At 44.7% G+C, this 15,046-nt stretch overlaps 1 protein-coding gene across 1 annotated transcript; it reads right to left on the bottom strand.

The window, feature by feature from the left end:
- Positions 1–7,450: 7,450 nt before the first annotated feature.
- On the bottom strand, positions 7,451–8,419 carry LOC112120898 (olfactory receptor 1020-like). Its single transcript, XM_024220050.1, has one exon. The coding sequence runs from the start codon at positions 8,417–8,419 to the stop codon at positions 7,451–7,453; it is 969 nt and encodes a 322-aa protein (XP_024075818.1).
- Positions 8,420–15,046: the final 6,627 nt, after the last annotated feature.

Here is a 15,046-nt window from a genome sequence, read left to right as displayed (position 1 = left end):
GGATATGGCGTGGTCTGTACTGGCTGCTCCCTATGGCCAATGGCTAGATGTACTGCAAGGGGGTAGGGGGGGAACCCAGGCCTGCCCTCTAATCTGGGTCCCGACCCAGGGACCCTCTGGCGGCAGCCTCGCTGTCCTCCTACTCTCCCCTCGTCTGTCCGCTTCCCTGGACCGCTTCCCCTATGGCCCCTTGCACCCGCTAGGCCCTTTCACTCAGGGCCTGCAGCCTGGCAGGCCTCAGGCTAGAGCTCTCCGAGCCTGGCCAGCACTGCGCTGTCCGCGGTGCTAGTCTCCCAGTTTGGAGATAGACCTTCCCCTCTCAAAGGCCTGGGACAGACTGCCTGCTCTCTCCCCGTGCAGTCTTTTATAGGGCTGAGCCTGGCCCTGATTGGCTGTCTCCAACCTGGGCCCTGATTGGCTCCCAGTAAGCCCTTCTCTGATTGGCTGTGCGTCTGCGCAGGCCCACTGGCCTGCCACAGCCCATAATCTCAGGGAGTGGGGCAGCCGCCCCACTACAGGGACAAATAAGCAGGCTGGTAGCAGGGCCTGAATGAGGGAAGATATCAGCGTCTTAAGGTCCTAACTGTCTCCTACTACTTCAGTTGACTGCCTGTTCTCCTCAAGTGGGTTCAGGGAAGCAGCAGGAAACAGGAAGCTCCCTGAGAAGCTGGTGTTAATCAGTCTAGGCTTCTGGGGGTGCTTGAGAGGTACATAAGAGGCTCCTCCTCTCTCTACCTGCAGCTCCTGCTGCTTTCTGTTATTCCCTCTCACCTTTTCTCCTGCTTGCCTGTTATGTCTCTTGTGCCCTTCTTCCACCAGCACAGCATTCCTCCATCTCTGTTCATCTAGATCAGAGAGAATACATATGCACCAGCAGCAGACACAATTTTCTACACTCTGGGTCCTAGTGGAGCCCCCCCACAGTCTGGCAACTGAGGCGACCGCCTCAGTTCACCTCATGGTAAGGCCAGCCCTGCCTGGAGTGCTGTGACAATGCCATCAAGGGCCATCAACACCGAATGGATCACTGCTGGTGAAACAAGGTGAATGTAGAGAGACCCACATCTAGGAACACTAACCAGTCATCATTTAGCTCCAGGGGGATCAGCAGCACATGGTTGGCTCCAATCATAACAGTCTACTGTCCATTCAGAGAGAGGAACCAGACCAGGATTCTATGCTTGTATCTAAGTTTTCCCTTTAAATCAGACTTGAAATGGCCCCAGTAAAGAAACTCATAGGAATATTTAATAATCCAAACACAAACACACACATTTACACTTATTTGGGTATATATGCCCAAGGGCAGAGAAACCTTGTAATTTTTCATTGGGTGTAGGAGCATAACTCAGTGACATTGGGACCATGGAATGCAGTGTATGAAGCCACCCGGAAGGAAATTAACCCATCTTGGAATTTTGACTTAATCTAGAATGAAGGGGCTCAGGTTTTTGGAATAGCTAATGGATACTAATCGATACCCCTCACATCTAATGAAAATAGTTTTATAGCATTGGTTGGACATCACTGAGCTCTAGAAATTTGTCTTATAGGTGAGGGCAATAGGAAATGCCATGCTTGTGGCAACCATACTGGCTCCCATCTCTTCTCTTTGGAGGATCAGTAAGACCTCAGCAGTTTGGTGAATGTAGTAGTCTAATGTAAATATGCTCCATTTATGTGCACAAGCAACTCTAGCATCCCGTCAATAATTCACATGCAAAGATGTTATTGCTTTAGGTCAAGCAGTAGAGGCCTAAGTTTTTGTTACAGGTCGAGTTCAGGATCCTGACACAAGGAAGAAAGGAGAGCAGCAGAATACAGACCCTGGACTTCAGAAAAGCAGACTTTGACTCCCTCAGGGAACAGATGGGCAGGATCCCCTGGGAGAATAACATGAAGGGCAAAGGGGTCCAGGAGAGCTGGCTGTATTTTAAAGAATCCTTATTGCGGTTGCAGGAACAAACCATCCCGATGTGTAGAAAGAATAGTAAATATGGCAGGCGACCAGCTTGGCTAAACGGTGAAATCCTTGCTGATCTTAAACGCAAAAAAGAAGCTTACAGGAAGTGGAAGATTGGACAAATGACCAGGGAGGAGTATAAAAATATTGCTCAGGCATGCAGGAGTGAAATCAGGAAGGCCAAATCACACTTGGAGTTGCAGCTAGCAAGAGATGTTAAGAGTAACAAGAAGGGTTTCTTCAGGTATGTTAGCAACAAGAAGAAAGTCAAGGAAAGTGTGGGACCCTTACTGAATGAGGGAGACAACCTAGTGACTGAGGATGTGGAAAAAGCTAATGTACTCAATGATTTTTTTGCCTCTGTCTTCACAAACAAAGTCAGCTCCCAGACTGCTGCACTGGGCAGCACAATATGGGGAGAAGGTGACCAGCCCTCTGTGGAGAAAGAAGTGGTTCGGGACTATTTAGAAAAACTGGACGTGCACAAGTCCATGGGGCCGGATGCGCTGCATCCGAGGGTGCTAAAGGAGTTGGCGGATGAGATTCCAGAGCCATTAGCCATTATTTTTGAAAACTCATGGCGATCGGGGGAGGTCCCAGATGACTGGAAAAAGGCTAATGTAGTGCTCATCTTTAAAAAAGGGAAGGAGGAGGATCCGGGGAACTACAGGCCAGTCAGCCTCACCTCAGTCCCTGGAAAAATCATGAAGCAGGTCCTCAAGGAATCAATTATGAAACACTTAGAGGAGAGGAAACTGATCAGGAACAGTCAGCATGGATTCACCAAGGGGAAGTCGTGCCTGACTAACCTAATTGCCTTCTATGACGAGATAACTGGCTCTGTGGATGAGGGGAAAGCAGTGGATGTGTTATTCCTTGACTTTAGCAAAGCTTTTGATACAGTCTCCCACAGTATTACCTTCTTTGAGAAAGTAACAGACCTTCTAGATAAAGGAAATGCAGTGGATCTAATATACCTCGATTTTAGTAAAGCGTTTGATACGGTACCGCATGAGGAATTATTGATTAAATTGGAAAAGATGGGGATCGATAGGAAAATCCAGAGGTGGATAAAGAACTGGTTAAAGGGGAGATTGCAGCGGGTGGTACTGAAAGGTGAACTGTCAGGTTGGAGGGAGGTCACCAGTGGGGTTCCTCAAGGTTCGGTTTTGGGTCCGATTTTATTTAATCTATTTATTACTGACCTTGGAACCGAATGTAGGAGTGGGCTGATAAAGTTTGCGGATGACACAAAGTTGGGAGGTATTGCCAATTCGGAGAAGGATCGGGATATCCTGCAGGGAGATTTGGATGACCTTGTAAATTGGAGTAATAGTAACAGGATGAAATTTAATAGTGAGAAGTGTAAGGTGATGCATTTAGGGATGACTAACAAGAATTTTAGTTATAAGCTGGGGACGCATCGGTTGGAAGTGACGGAGGAGGAGAAGGACCTCGGAGTCCTCGTTGACCGAAGGATGACTATGAGTCGGCAATGTGACGTGGCCGTGAAAAAAGCTAATGCGATCTTGGGATGTATTAGGCGAGGTATTTCTAGTAGGGACAAGGAGGTGCTGCTTCCGTTATACAAGGCGCTGGTGAGACCTCATTTGGAGTACTGTGTGCAGTTCTGGTCTCCTATGTTTAAAAAGGATGAACTCAAACTGAAATGGGTACAGAGAAGGGCCACTAGGATGATCCGAGGAATGGAAAACCTTTCGTATGAAAGGAGACTCAAGGAGCTCGTTTTGTTTAGCCTAACCAAAAGGAGGCTGAGGGGGGATATGATTGCTCTCTTTAAATATATCAGGGATAAATACCAGGGAGGGAGAGGAATTATTTCAGCTCAGTACTAATGTGGACACGAGAACAAATGGATATAAACTGGCGTGGGGAAGTTTAGGCTTGAAATTAGACGAAGGTTTCTAACCATCAGAGGGGTGAAATTTTGGAACAGCCTTCCGAGGGAAACGGTGGGAGCAAAAGACCTCTCTGGCTTCAAGATTAGGCTAGATAAGTTTATGGAGGGAATGGTATAACGGGATTTTAGTCAATTAGGCAATAACGTGCCATCGCTGGTAAAATGAGGGTCCGGCTGGAGAATCTTGCCTATATGCTCGGGGTTCTACTGATCGCCATATCTGGGGTCGGGAAGGAATTTTCCTCCAGGGAAGATTGGCAGAGGCCCTGGAGGTTTTTCGCCTTCCTCCGCAGCATGGGGCAGGGGCCACAAGCTGGAGGATTCTCTGCGACTTGAAGTCTTTAAATCACGATCTGGAGACTTCAACAGCTGATTTAAGGGGAAGTGGGTGGGTCAGCTTTTGTGGCCTGCATCATGCAGGAGGTCAGACTAGATGACCATATTGGTCCCTTCTGACCTTAAAGTCTATGAGTCTATGAGAGAGTATTCTTGCTGCCAAGTTAAAGAAGTATGGGCTGGATGAATGGACTATAAGGTGGATAGAAAGCTGGCTAGATCGTCGGGCTCAACGGGTAGTGATCAATGGCTCCATGTCTAGTTGGCAGCCAGTTTCAAGCGGAGTGCCCCAAGGGTCAGTCCTGGGGCCGGTTTTGTTTAATATCTTTATTAATGATCTGGAGGATGGAGTGGACTGCACTCTCAGCAAGTTTGCCGATGACACTAAACTAGGAGGCGTGGTAGATACACTAGAGGGTAGGGATCGGATACAGAGGGACCTAGACAAATTGGAGGATTGGGCCAAAAGAAACCTGATGAGGTTCAACAAGGACAAGTGCAGAGTCCTGCACTTAGGACGGAAGAATCCCATGCACAGCTACAGACTAGGGATCGAATGGCTAGGTAGCAGTTCTGCAGAAAAGGACCTAGGGGTCACAGTGGACGAGAAGCTGGATATGAGTCAACAGTGTGCTCTTGTTGCCAAGAAGGCTAACGGCATTTGGGGCTGTATAAGTAGGGGCATTGCCAGCAGATTGAGGGACGTGATCGTTCCGCTTTATTCGACATTGGTGAGGCCTCATCTGGAGTACTGTGTCCAGTTTTAGGCCCCACACTGCAAAAAGGATGTGGAAAAATTGGAAAAAGTCCAGCGGAGGGCAACAAAAATGATTAGGGGGCTGGAACACATGACTTATGAGGAGAGGCTGAGGGAACTGGGATTGTTTAGTCTGAAGAAGAGAAGAATGAGGGGGGATTTGATAGCAGCCTTCAACTACCTGAAGGGGGGTTCCAAAGAGGATGGAACTCGGCCGTTCTCAATGGTGGCAGATGACAGAACAAGGAGCAATGGTCTCAAGTTGCAGTGGGGGAGGTCTAGGTTGGATATTAGGAAACACTATTTCACTAGGAGGGTGGTGAAGCACTGGAATGCGTTACCTAGGGAGGTGGTGGAGTCTCGTTCCTTGGAGGTTTTTAAGGCCCGGCTTGACAAAGCCCTGGCTGGGATGATTTAATTGGGAATTGGTCCTGCTTTGAGCAGGGGGTTGGACTAGATGACCTCCTGAGGTCTCTTCCAACCCTGCTATTCTATGATTCTATGATTCTGGATGTAATATTTTGTAAAGCTTTAGCTAGCTATCTAGCCCCTCCCCCCATACACATCTATCTTATATGCTTATGGTTATAAAATTTGCAAATGGCATCAAATTGAAGGTGGTTTTTAGCACTTGGAAATATAGGTTTAGAATTCGAAAAAAACTTGACAAAACTGGAGAATTGGTGTGCAATCAACAAGATGAAATTCAGTAAAGATAAGTGTGAAATACTACACTTTGAAAGTAAAAATCAAATGAACACCACCACTAAAAAGGGACTAATTGTCATGGAAGCAGTCCTGCAGCAACTGGAAGTTATAATGGATCCCAAATTGAGTATGAGCCAATAATGTGATGTAGTTGCGGAAAAGGCTAATGTCATTGTGGGGTGTATTAACTGGTGTGTCGTATGGAAGATGTGATGTTGCTACCACTGTTATATATTTGCAACAAATCTTGTGAAAAATGTGTCATGTAAGATGTCTATGGAAAAGTTATGATTTGCTGAATATGATTATGCTATTTGTATGCATGTATCATTTTTGTATCTGAAGTTATGAATATTAACTGTGTACCTGTATTTCAAATGTTGGCTCCTGTGTTAACACCAACAAGGTATTTAGCCAGCACATTATGAAGGAAATATTCAAGTTAAATGGCCCATCAAAGAACACTTAACTCAAAATTAACCATGGAAGACACCTATCAAGACTTAATGGACTTTGCTGTGAATGTTCTAACTAGAGTATGGGTAATTTCCTCTGCTATGACTAAGCGAAGCAGGCAGAGACATGTGACTTGCACATGAGACTCCAAACCCCATCTTGTTACCTGTAATTTTCCACTAACTGTGTTATGGGCTTGGTTTGAAACAATGGGTTTCCAATCCCATCCACATGGGAGAAGCTATAAAAGGCCCTGGAAACATCTTTATTTTGCCTCTTTCCTGCTCAAACCTCTGAACTATGAATTTATACTAATGGGAGCATTCTAACCAAAGGACTGAGGACCTTCCAAATCATTTGGGAGCAACCAGAGACTTAACAAGCCAGCAGTTTATTTAATCATTGCTACAAGCCTGATCCAAGAACCTTGCAATTATTGTATGCATTTGATTCCTTTAACCAGTTTTAACTCTCATCTTCTTAAGGATTGGCAGCAGTGTGATTACTGGGTAAGATCTGAGTTATATATTGACCTGGGTATGTGGCTGGTCCTTTTGGATCTAATTTGGGCAGGGGTAAGCCGTCAATGAGAACACTGGGCACACCTGTACAGTCATCATCCCTCTCAGAGTTATTTCAGGTATTAGAACTGCAGTATGCAAATTATCAGGAAATGAAGAGTTCAGATTGCTTGTTACCTCTGATGTCACCATGGCCCCACTTAAGTTTGACCCGAGCTGCTGACTTGGACATGTGTACAATTTATTCCTAATTTAATGATTAGACCCAATTTTCTTAACAATATAGCTTCATTAAAACCTACTGTCTTCAACTGTAGCCTACACACATATTTCAAATGAGTTTTAATGTTACGGAAAGTGTGAAGAGAATGTTTTATTCCAGTTTTAAGATCACTTGGGACAAACCAAGGAGAGATGACATATGCTAAATTCATTAAAGAGCACGTCTTTAATTCTTTTATACTCAAGAACTAATTAAGATATTTACTTGAAAAGTTATCCACACTGAGAGAATAAAAAATCAAAGTTCACGGAGGAGACGTGTTATTCTCCAAATAGTAGCATGGGAGGGTGGTGAAGTGCATGCCTCAGGATTTGGCTTCTTGTCCAAAATTTCCCCAAATTCTGGCAGATGGCCAGAGGTAGGCAACACCCATACTCCACCTTTGGATTAAGGGAGTCCTGATCCTGAGAATCATCAGTTCAACAGGACCGTAGAGAGTAGTATGGGCTACACACATGATTCAAGTTTGCAAGATCATATCCCCATGATTGGCCCATTTTATGTATTAGCTAGAAATATCTGATTTCTTGCAAAAGACAAAAAATCTAATGACAGTTTTCCTCAAGGCTTCCTTCACTTCCTTGTTTCTCAGGCTGTATATGAGGGGGTTGACCAATGGAGTCAGGACTCCATAGAAAACAGAGAAGACTTTGTTCAAGTCCCTCAGTGCATCAGAGTCTGATAGCAGGTACACAATGACTAGAGTCCCATAGAAAATTGTCACCACAATGAGGTGAGAGGAGCAGGTAGAAAAGGCCTTCTGCCTCCCAGTGGTGGAAGGGATTCTCAGGATGGTGGAGATGATACAAACATAGGATGCCAGGGTCAATAGAAATGGAGGCAGTGTGAATATGGAGCAGAGTATGAAAGCAGTAACGTCCAGCATGTGGGTGTCACTGCAGGCCAGTTTTATTACTGGGCTTAAATCACAAAAGAAATGGTCAAGTTCATTGGGGCCACAGAAAGTGAATTGTGACATTAGTAACATTGTTGGCAAAGGAGCCAGAAATCCACTTACCCAAGAGCAAGCAGTCAACTGGAAACAGAACCGTCCATTCATAAGAGCGGCATAATGTAGTGGTTTGCATATTGCTAAATATCGATCATAAGACATCACAGATAAGAGAAGGCATTCTGTAGCTAACAGAGAACCAAAAATATAGAATTGTGTGATGCAACCACCAAATGAAATGGTTCTGTCTCCAGTCTGGAGACTGGCCAGCATCCTGGGCAGGATGGTGGAGGTGTAGCAGGTCTCCAAGCAGGACAAGTTCCCCAGGAAGAAGTACATGGGGGTGTGAAGGTTCTGATTAGCCACAACTAGTGCTATGATGATGGTGTTCCCGGCCATGGTCGCAATGTAGATCACTAGAAAGAGCAGGAAGAGAAGAGTTTGTAGTTGAGGGAGATTCCCAAATCCCAGGAGGACAAATTCTGTGATGATCGTTTGATTGCCCTGGCGTGCGTTTGCCATTGGTTTCATCTAGGGGAAATAAACAAATTCTGCAATTTATAGTCTAACTGCCATTTAAAAACAGTCTTCATTTTACTTCCAGCTTCCCCATGCTGGTTGCCGTCCCAACTATAGAGTCAAGACTCCAGATGGTGGAGGTATTCTGGTTAAAATTTTCTAAAGTGACTGTTAAATCACTTCAACCTTTTATATTTACACCTCAGTTTCTGAGGACATGGCATCAATAACACAATTGTGTGTTTAACACACATTATTTTTATAGATTTCCTCCCCCTCTAATATTACCGATATATTTCTCAAATCTCGTCTAAAGGGAATCACATAGTATGTTCATTTCTCTACACGGATACCCCCCGTTCTTTTTCATAGCCATACACCATCTAGAATTTATGAGTAACATTTTCAAAAACGCCTCAGGGCCAAATTTTGAAAAGTATTCCTGCACCTATACTTGTGGATAGGCCCCTTGAATATCTAAAACAAGATAGGATTCATAGATCTGATAATGCCTCCTTGGCTAAGGTTGCTGTGAAAGTTTGGGGGAATATGCCTTTGTCCAGTTGTTAATACCATTTGGTTTTTTGAATGGTATTTCTAATTGCAACTGTTGTTCTGGATGAGATCATCTCTTTTATAGCATGAAACATGTAATAGGTCTTGAGGAAGCTGGGCCTGGAGAATACTGGCAATGCCATCAAGAGCCATCAACACTGAATGGCTCACCCTGGGTGAAACAATGGGACTGTTGAGAGAGCCACATCTAGGAACAGTGACCTGTCACCACCCAGTTCCAGGGGGCGCAGCAGCACATGGGGCTCAGTGGCTGAATCCAATCACAAAAGGCCAACATTCATTAAGAGACAGGGAGTTTTTGGTAGTTTTGTTATACTTGCATTTAGCTTTTCCAACTGATTGAAACTTGAAACCACCACAATAAAGATACCCACAGATGAATTCAGTAATAATAATTAAAAAAATCAACAGACCCCTTACAGAGATTGCTGGTTTCTAACGTCTCTTATAAGGCTTCTGTTGATCATTAGAAATTTGCTGCTATAATCACTGTTTTCATGTTTTGAGTTATTTTGAGCCTCAACTTATTTTGGATCCCCATTAGTGTTGCCAAAAATCACTTAGAGTTGAAATTTTGTAACAGGATCTAGTGACCTAACCTATGTGGAAATATGGAAAGATGCTGTTGACATATTGTACATAACTACAGAGGTGATCTGGGAAATAATTACTGTTCAAACACTTTTCATGATCCTATCCTCCACACAATCAAATACAGAAGTAGAACCCAACATTTCAGTATGCAAATAAGGAACATGAAATTCTTACACACACACACACACACACATTCAGGTGTGTATACCATAGTCAGGAGACCCTGCAATTTTCCATGCAGGGGCATGATTCACACACAATGGGAACATGTAATTCAGGGGTTTGGAGCCATCCAGAAGGAAAGCATCTCAGTTTGGAATTTTTACTTAAAGCAGAATGGAGGGGCTGAGATTTTTGAAATGCCTAAAGGTGTTTCAAGGGGAATTATTCTCCTAATTGCCATAGAAGGAGATTTTCAATAGCAAAAAATTGCAGTTATGTTGAAAGTTGTTATACTCTACACATACAATACTTGTGGGACTTGTATCAAATTCCCAAAATTGGCCATGACTGATTAGGTTGAAATGAAAATCTCTGTCATAATATTCCAGGATTGTCACTCTGTGTGTCACTCTGAAGCCTATTAAGCCTGAAAATCAAAATGGTCTCCTACAAACTGTGAAAACATGGACAAATTGCTAAGGATCAGGACAAAAGACTAGGGTGCACACGCAGGGAGAAAATCAGAAAGGTTAAAGCATAAATGAGTTACACCTACAAAGGAACATAAAAGGGAAGAAGAAGAGGAATAATCAATATATTAGAAACTTGAAAGAGATGGAGGAAAGTGTAGGTCCCCTAGTCAGCAGGGAAGGAGAGCTAAGAACACAGTACATGAAGAAGGCTGAGAAATCAACACAACAACCCATACAACACCACAACCAGCACGCAAAACAACCTTAAACACACACAGACCCTCACTGCAATACATACCCACACAAATCAGCAATAATCTCCCAGCACAACCCAACCCACACACATATCAACACAAACCCCAGCACACACAATAACCCCCAAAATAATTCTGAAGCCTCTGTTGTCTGCTGAGTTTGTGCAAAGTGATGGAAACAGCTACAAGAATGGTCCAGAGCTCCTTTTCTTTAGATTACGAGCATGTTCAACTATTACTGAGATACATCATCTGTCATTCATTTTTTACGTTCTCAGCCATTTTGGGGCTTTTTAATACACATGACTTTTAAAATACACATTAAACCTATGCAACAGCACGGGCTTTCAGCTACTAGTGAAGAGGTAAGCAGATTGCCTTCAGGATAGAAGATTGCACCAACAACTTGGCTGACCAGTCAGGTAAAATTTAGAAGAAGAGGAATCTCATATAAATTTGAAAAGATTAGTTCTAAGTTTTAATAACCTTTGATTAATCGCTATTGGATGGAAACCAAGATTTCACTCTCCTTTCCACTTCCTGGCCCATCCCTCCCTTATCTTCTCTCAGGTCCTATTACATTACTTTTCTTTTAATTTTTTATCTGTTCTCCAGCCAAAAATCAATAAGAAAGAAAGAAAGAAAGAAAGAAAGAAAGAAAGAAAGAAAGAAAACTTGAGTGCATTACAATAATTGAGTTAAAATGAAATGAATATTTAAAACTTTCAGAGAGTGAATTAGGAAACAATTCCCCTCTGACTTACCCCAGCATAAATCAGAAATGACTGCACTGAAATCAATTGAGATGGACTGTAATAAAACTGGGATAACTGAGAAGAAAATGACACCAGAAAAGAAGTGTCTTCTTCCTCTTCAATTTTTTAATGTTCCAATATGGAATCCTGCCTAACACACCTGCACAGACACAAATTGTCACTTTTGCAGCACGATGCCCCATGTGCTGCATTGCAACCAACCTCTATATGCTTTGGTGATCTCATGAGAATTCTCCCCAAAGAGACTCTGTTGTCATGTTGCCAGGCAATCTGAGCCAATCTTAGTAACAACTGGTGAAGATGTCAGCCTTCCAGAATGATGCAACATTTTCTGCTACATCCACTACAGGGATGGGATTTGTAAAGAAGGGCTTCAATCTGCAGGTGCTGGAATAGTAGAGGACCAATCACTTGGTCGACAGACTAAGCAGTGTCTGATTGGGGATCCTGAGCCATTGCTTTGCAGAGACTGTGCTGTAGAATGGGGTTATGCTGCTGTAATGTGATGTTGACATGCCGATGCAGTATCAGGATGGAGACGTTGTCAAAGAGCAGCCAGCCTGGTGCACTGTGGCTCTAGGTGATCCTCCATCATCCTCATTTCATACTGGGGAGCAGATCCATTCCTGCTCTATCTCCCATATCTTTGTAGGTGTTTGACCATCATCACCTTGTACCACTTACTTCTCTTCTTCAACATTTCAGGATCTCCCTCAGTCTTTCCACAAGTAGCAAGGAAGGGAGATGTTTCCTTTCTCTCTTCCTCTTCCAGAATGCTGAGTATCTTCTTTCCTGCTGCATGTCTCAGCCCTTCCTGGGGTGCAAGCCTCCCATCACAACGCATGGATAATTCAAACCATGTTGTACACTGTGGCAGGAAGGAAAAACAAGGCCCCTAGGAGTAGTAGTTCTGTTTCCTCACCAACCCCATCCTTTCTCATGTACCACATTTAACAGTGGGGTTTATGCCTCTTACTAGCCAGCCATTGCTCTTCCTCAGTTCTGTGATAGCCTGGAAGGAGCCTCTCTGACACATGGTGTCTGTGACAAGCCTATATTTGTAAGGGGGCTGTTGGCCTCTTTCTGTGAAACTCAGCATTTTTGTTTGTTTGGGACTCTCCCAATAGCAGCAGAAAGGGGAAGGGCCTGTAATGGACTGGGATGTATGCAGTCTTGCCTAGTGGTCACAGCTGGGCTGAGGTCTGCCCAACAGGTGCGGGAGACTCCGGGCTGGAGTTAGAGCAGGGGTTCTCAAACTTCATTGCACAGCTACCCCTTTCTGACAACAGAGTTGCTACATGACCCCAGGGGGTGGGTGTGGCCACAGCCCAAGCCCCACTGTACCGGATGGGAGTGAAGCTCAGGATTCAGCTTCAGCCCTGGGTCCCAGAAAGTCTAATGCTGGCCCTGGCAACCCCATTAAAATGTGGTTACAACCCACTTTGGGGTCTCAACCCACAGTTTGAGAGCCACTGAGTTAGAGGAATCACAAGGTCAGGCCTGTAACCAACAGTCATGGTCAGAGTCAGAGACCAGGAGACAAAGAAAAGTCCAGCATAATAGCAAGCCAAAGCCAGTGTGGTTGCCCAGACAACTTCTTGGGGCAACCTCTGGGTTAAGTAGGGGCATTTGGTCAATCAGAGGGCCACTGGGTACTGTGACTATGGGTCTGGTGGGTGGTACTTCCTTCGGTGCCTATTCTTCACAGCACTCCATGAATAGGCTTCTACAGGGCCTTCAGTGGCACTGTGGTAATATTGACCAACCCAGGCTCTACAGACCCAGGTTCTAGCCCCCCCCTTCTCCCCAGTCCTTACACACCAGAAAAGTATGAGGATGCTGCAACTGACAGGTACCCAGGGGATTGAGAAACAGACAGACTGACCAGCAAGCTAAGTCAGCTGTATGGGCAGGTAGATGATGGAGTCCAGGGTTCATCTTCCCCCTGAGCTGGGTCAGGCAGGAGAGGGAGAATGCAGAAGCTGTAGTAAATAGAGTTATCTTAACCTTAGTAGGGGAAACAAAAGTGGATGGGAACCTAGGAGGCAGTGACCATGAGATGGTCAAAGTTCAGGATCTTCATACAAAGAAGAAAGGAAAGCAGCAGAATACAGACCCTGAACTTCAGAAAAGCAGACTTTGACTCCCTCAGGGAACTGATGGGTAGGATCCCCTGGGAGGATAACATGAGGGGCAAAGGAGAGCTGGCTGTATATTAAAGAATCCTTATTGAGTTTGCAGGGACAAACCATCCCGACGTATAGAAAGAATAGTAAATATGGCAGGCGATGAGCTTAGCTTAACAGTGAAATCCTTGCTGATTTTAAACACAAAAAAGAAGCTTACAAGAAGTGGAAGATTGGACAAATGACCAGGGAGGAGTATAAAAATATTGCTCAGGCATGCAGGAGTGAAATCAGGAAGGCCAAATCACATTTGGAGTTGCAGCTAGCAAGAGATATTAAGAGTAACAAGAAGGGTTTCTTCAGCAACAAGAAGGAAGTCAAGGAAAGTGTGGGCCCCTTACTGAATGAGGGAGGCAACCTAGTGACCGAGGATGTGGAAAAAGCTAATGTACTCAATGATTTTTTTGCCTCTGTCTTCACGAACAAGGTCAGCTCCCAGACTGCTGCACTGGGCAGCACAGCATGGAGAGGAGGTGACCAGCCCTCCGTGGAGAAAGAAGTGGTTCGGGACTATTTAGAAAAGCTGGATGAGCACATATCCATCGGGTGAGATGTGCTGCATCCGAGGGTGCTAAAGGAGTTGGCGGATGTGATTGCAGAGCCATTGGCCATTATCTTTGAAAACTCATGGTGATCGGGGGAGGTCCCAGATGACTGGAAAAAGGCTAATGTAGTGCCCATCTATAGAAAAGGGAAGAAAGAGGAGCCAGGGAACTACAGGCCAGTCAGCCTCACCTCAGTCCCTGGAAAAATCATGGAGCTGGGCCTCAAGGAATCAATTCTGAAGCACTTAGAGGAGACGAAAGTGATCAGGAACAGTCAGTATGGATTCACCAAGGGCAAGTAATGCCTGACTAACCTAATTGCCTTCTATGAGGAGATAACTGGCTCTGTGGATGATGGGAAAGCAGTGGATATGTTATTCCTTGACTTTAGCAAAGCTTTTGGTACAGTCTCCCACAGTATTCTTGCCAGCAAGTTAAAGAAATATGGGCTGAATGAATGAACTATAAGGTGGATAGAAAGCTGGCTAGATCACTGGGCTCAACGGGTAGTGATCAATGGCTCCATGTCTAGTTGGCAGCCGGTATCAAGCAGAGTGCCCCAGGGGTCAGTCCTGGGGCTGGTTTTGTTTGACACCTTCATTAATGATTTGGATGATGGGATGGATTACACCCTCAGCGAGTTTGCAGATGACACTAAACTGGGAGGAGTGGTAGATACGCTGGAGGGTAGGGATAGGATACAGGGGGACCTAGACAAATTAGAGGATTGGGCCAAAAGAAACCTGCTGAGGTTCATCAAGGACAAGTGCAGAGTCCTGCACTTAGGATGGAAGAATCCCATGCACTGCTACAGACTAGGGACCGAATGGTCCCTGCAGAAAAGGACCTAGGGGTTACAGTGGACGAGAAGCTGGATATGAGTCAACAGTGTGCCCTTGTTACCAAGAAGGCTAATGGCATTTTGGGCTGTATAAGTAGGGGCATTGCCAGCAGATTGAGGGACGTGATCGTTCCCCTCTATTCGACATTGGTGAGGCCTCATCTGGAGTACTGTGTCCAGTTTTAGGCCCCACACTGCAAAAAGGATGTGGAAAAATTGGAAA

Source organism: Terrapene carolina, unplaced genomic scaffold (genome assembly GCF_002925995.2).
Source record: "Terrapene carolina triunguis isolate 2854851 unplaced genomic scaffold, T_m_triunguis-2.0 Scaffold34639, whole genome shotgun sequence".
Taxonomy (NCBI): Eukaryota; Metazoa; Chordata; order Testudines; family Emydidae; genus Terrapene; species Terrapene triunguis.
Note: the sequence above shows the minus strand (reverse complement) of the source record. Positions and strands in the feature narration are given on the sequence as shown.

Excerpts from the sequence above, each read along its gene's own strand:
- LOC112120898 (XM_024220050.1), bottom strand. The coding sequence starts at position 8,419 with ATGGCAAACGCACGCCAGGGCAATCAAACGATCATCACAGAATTTGTC.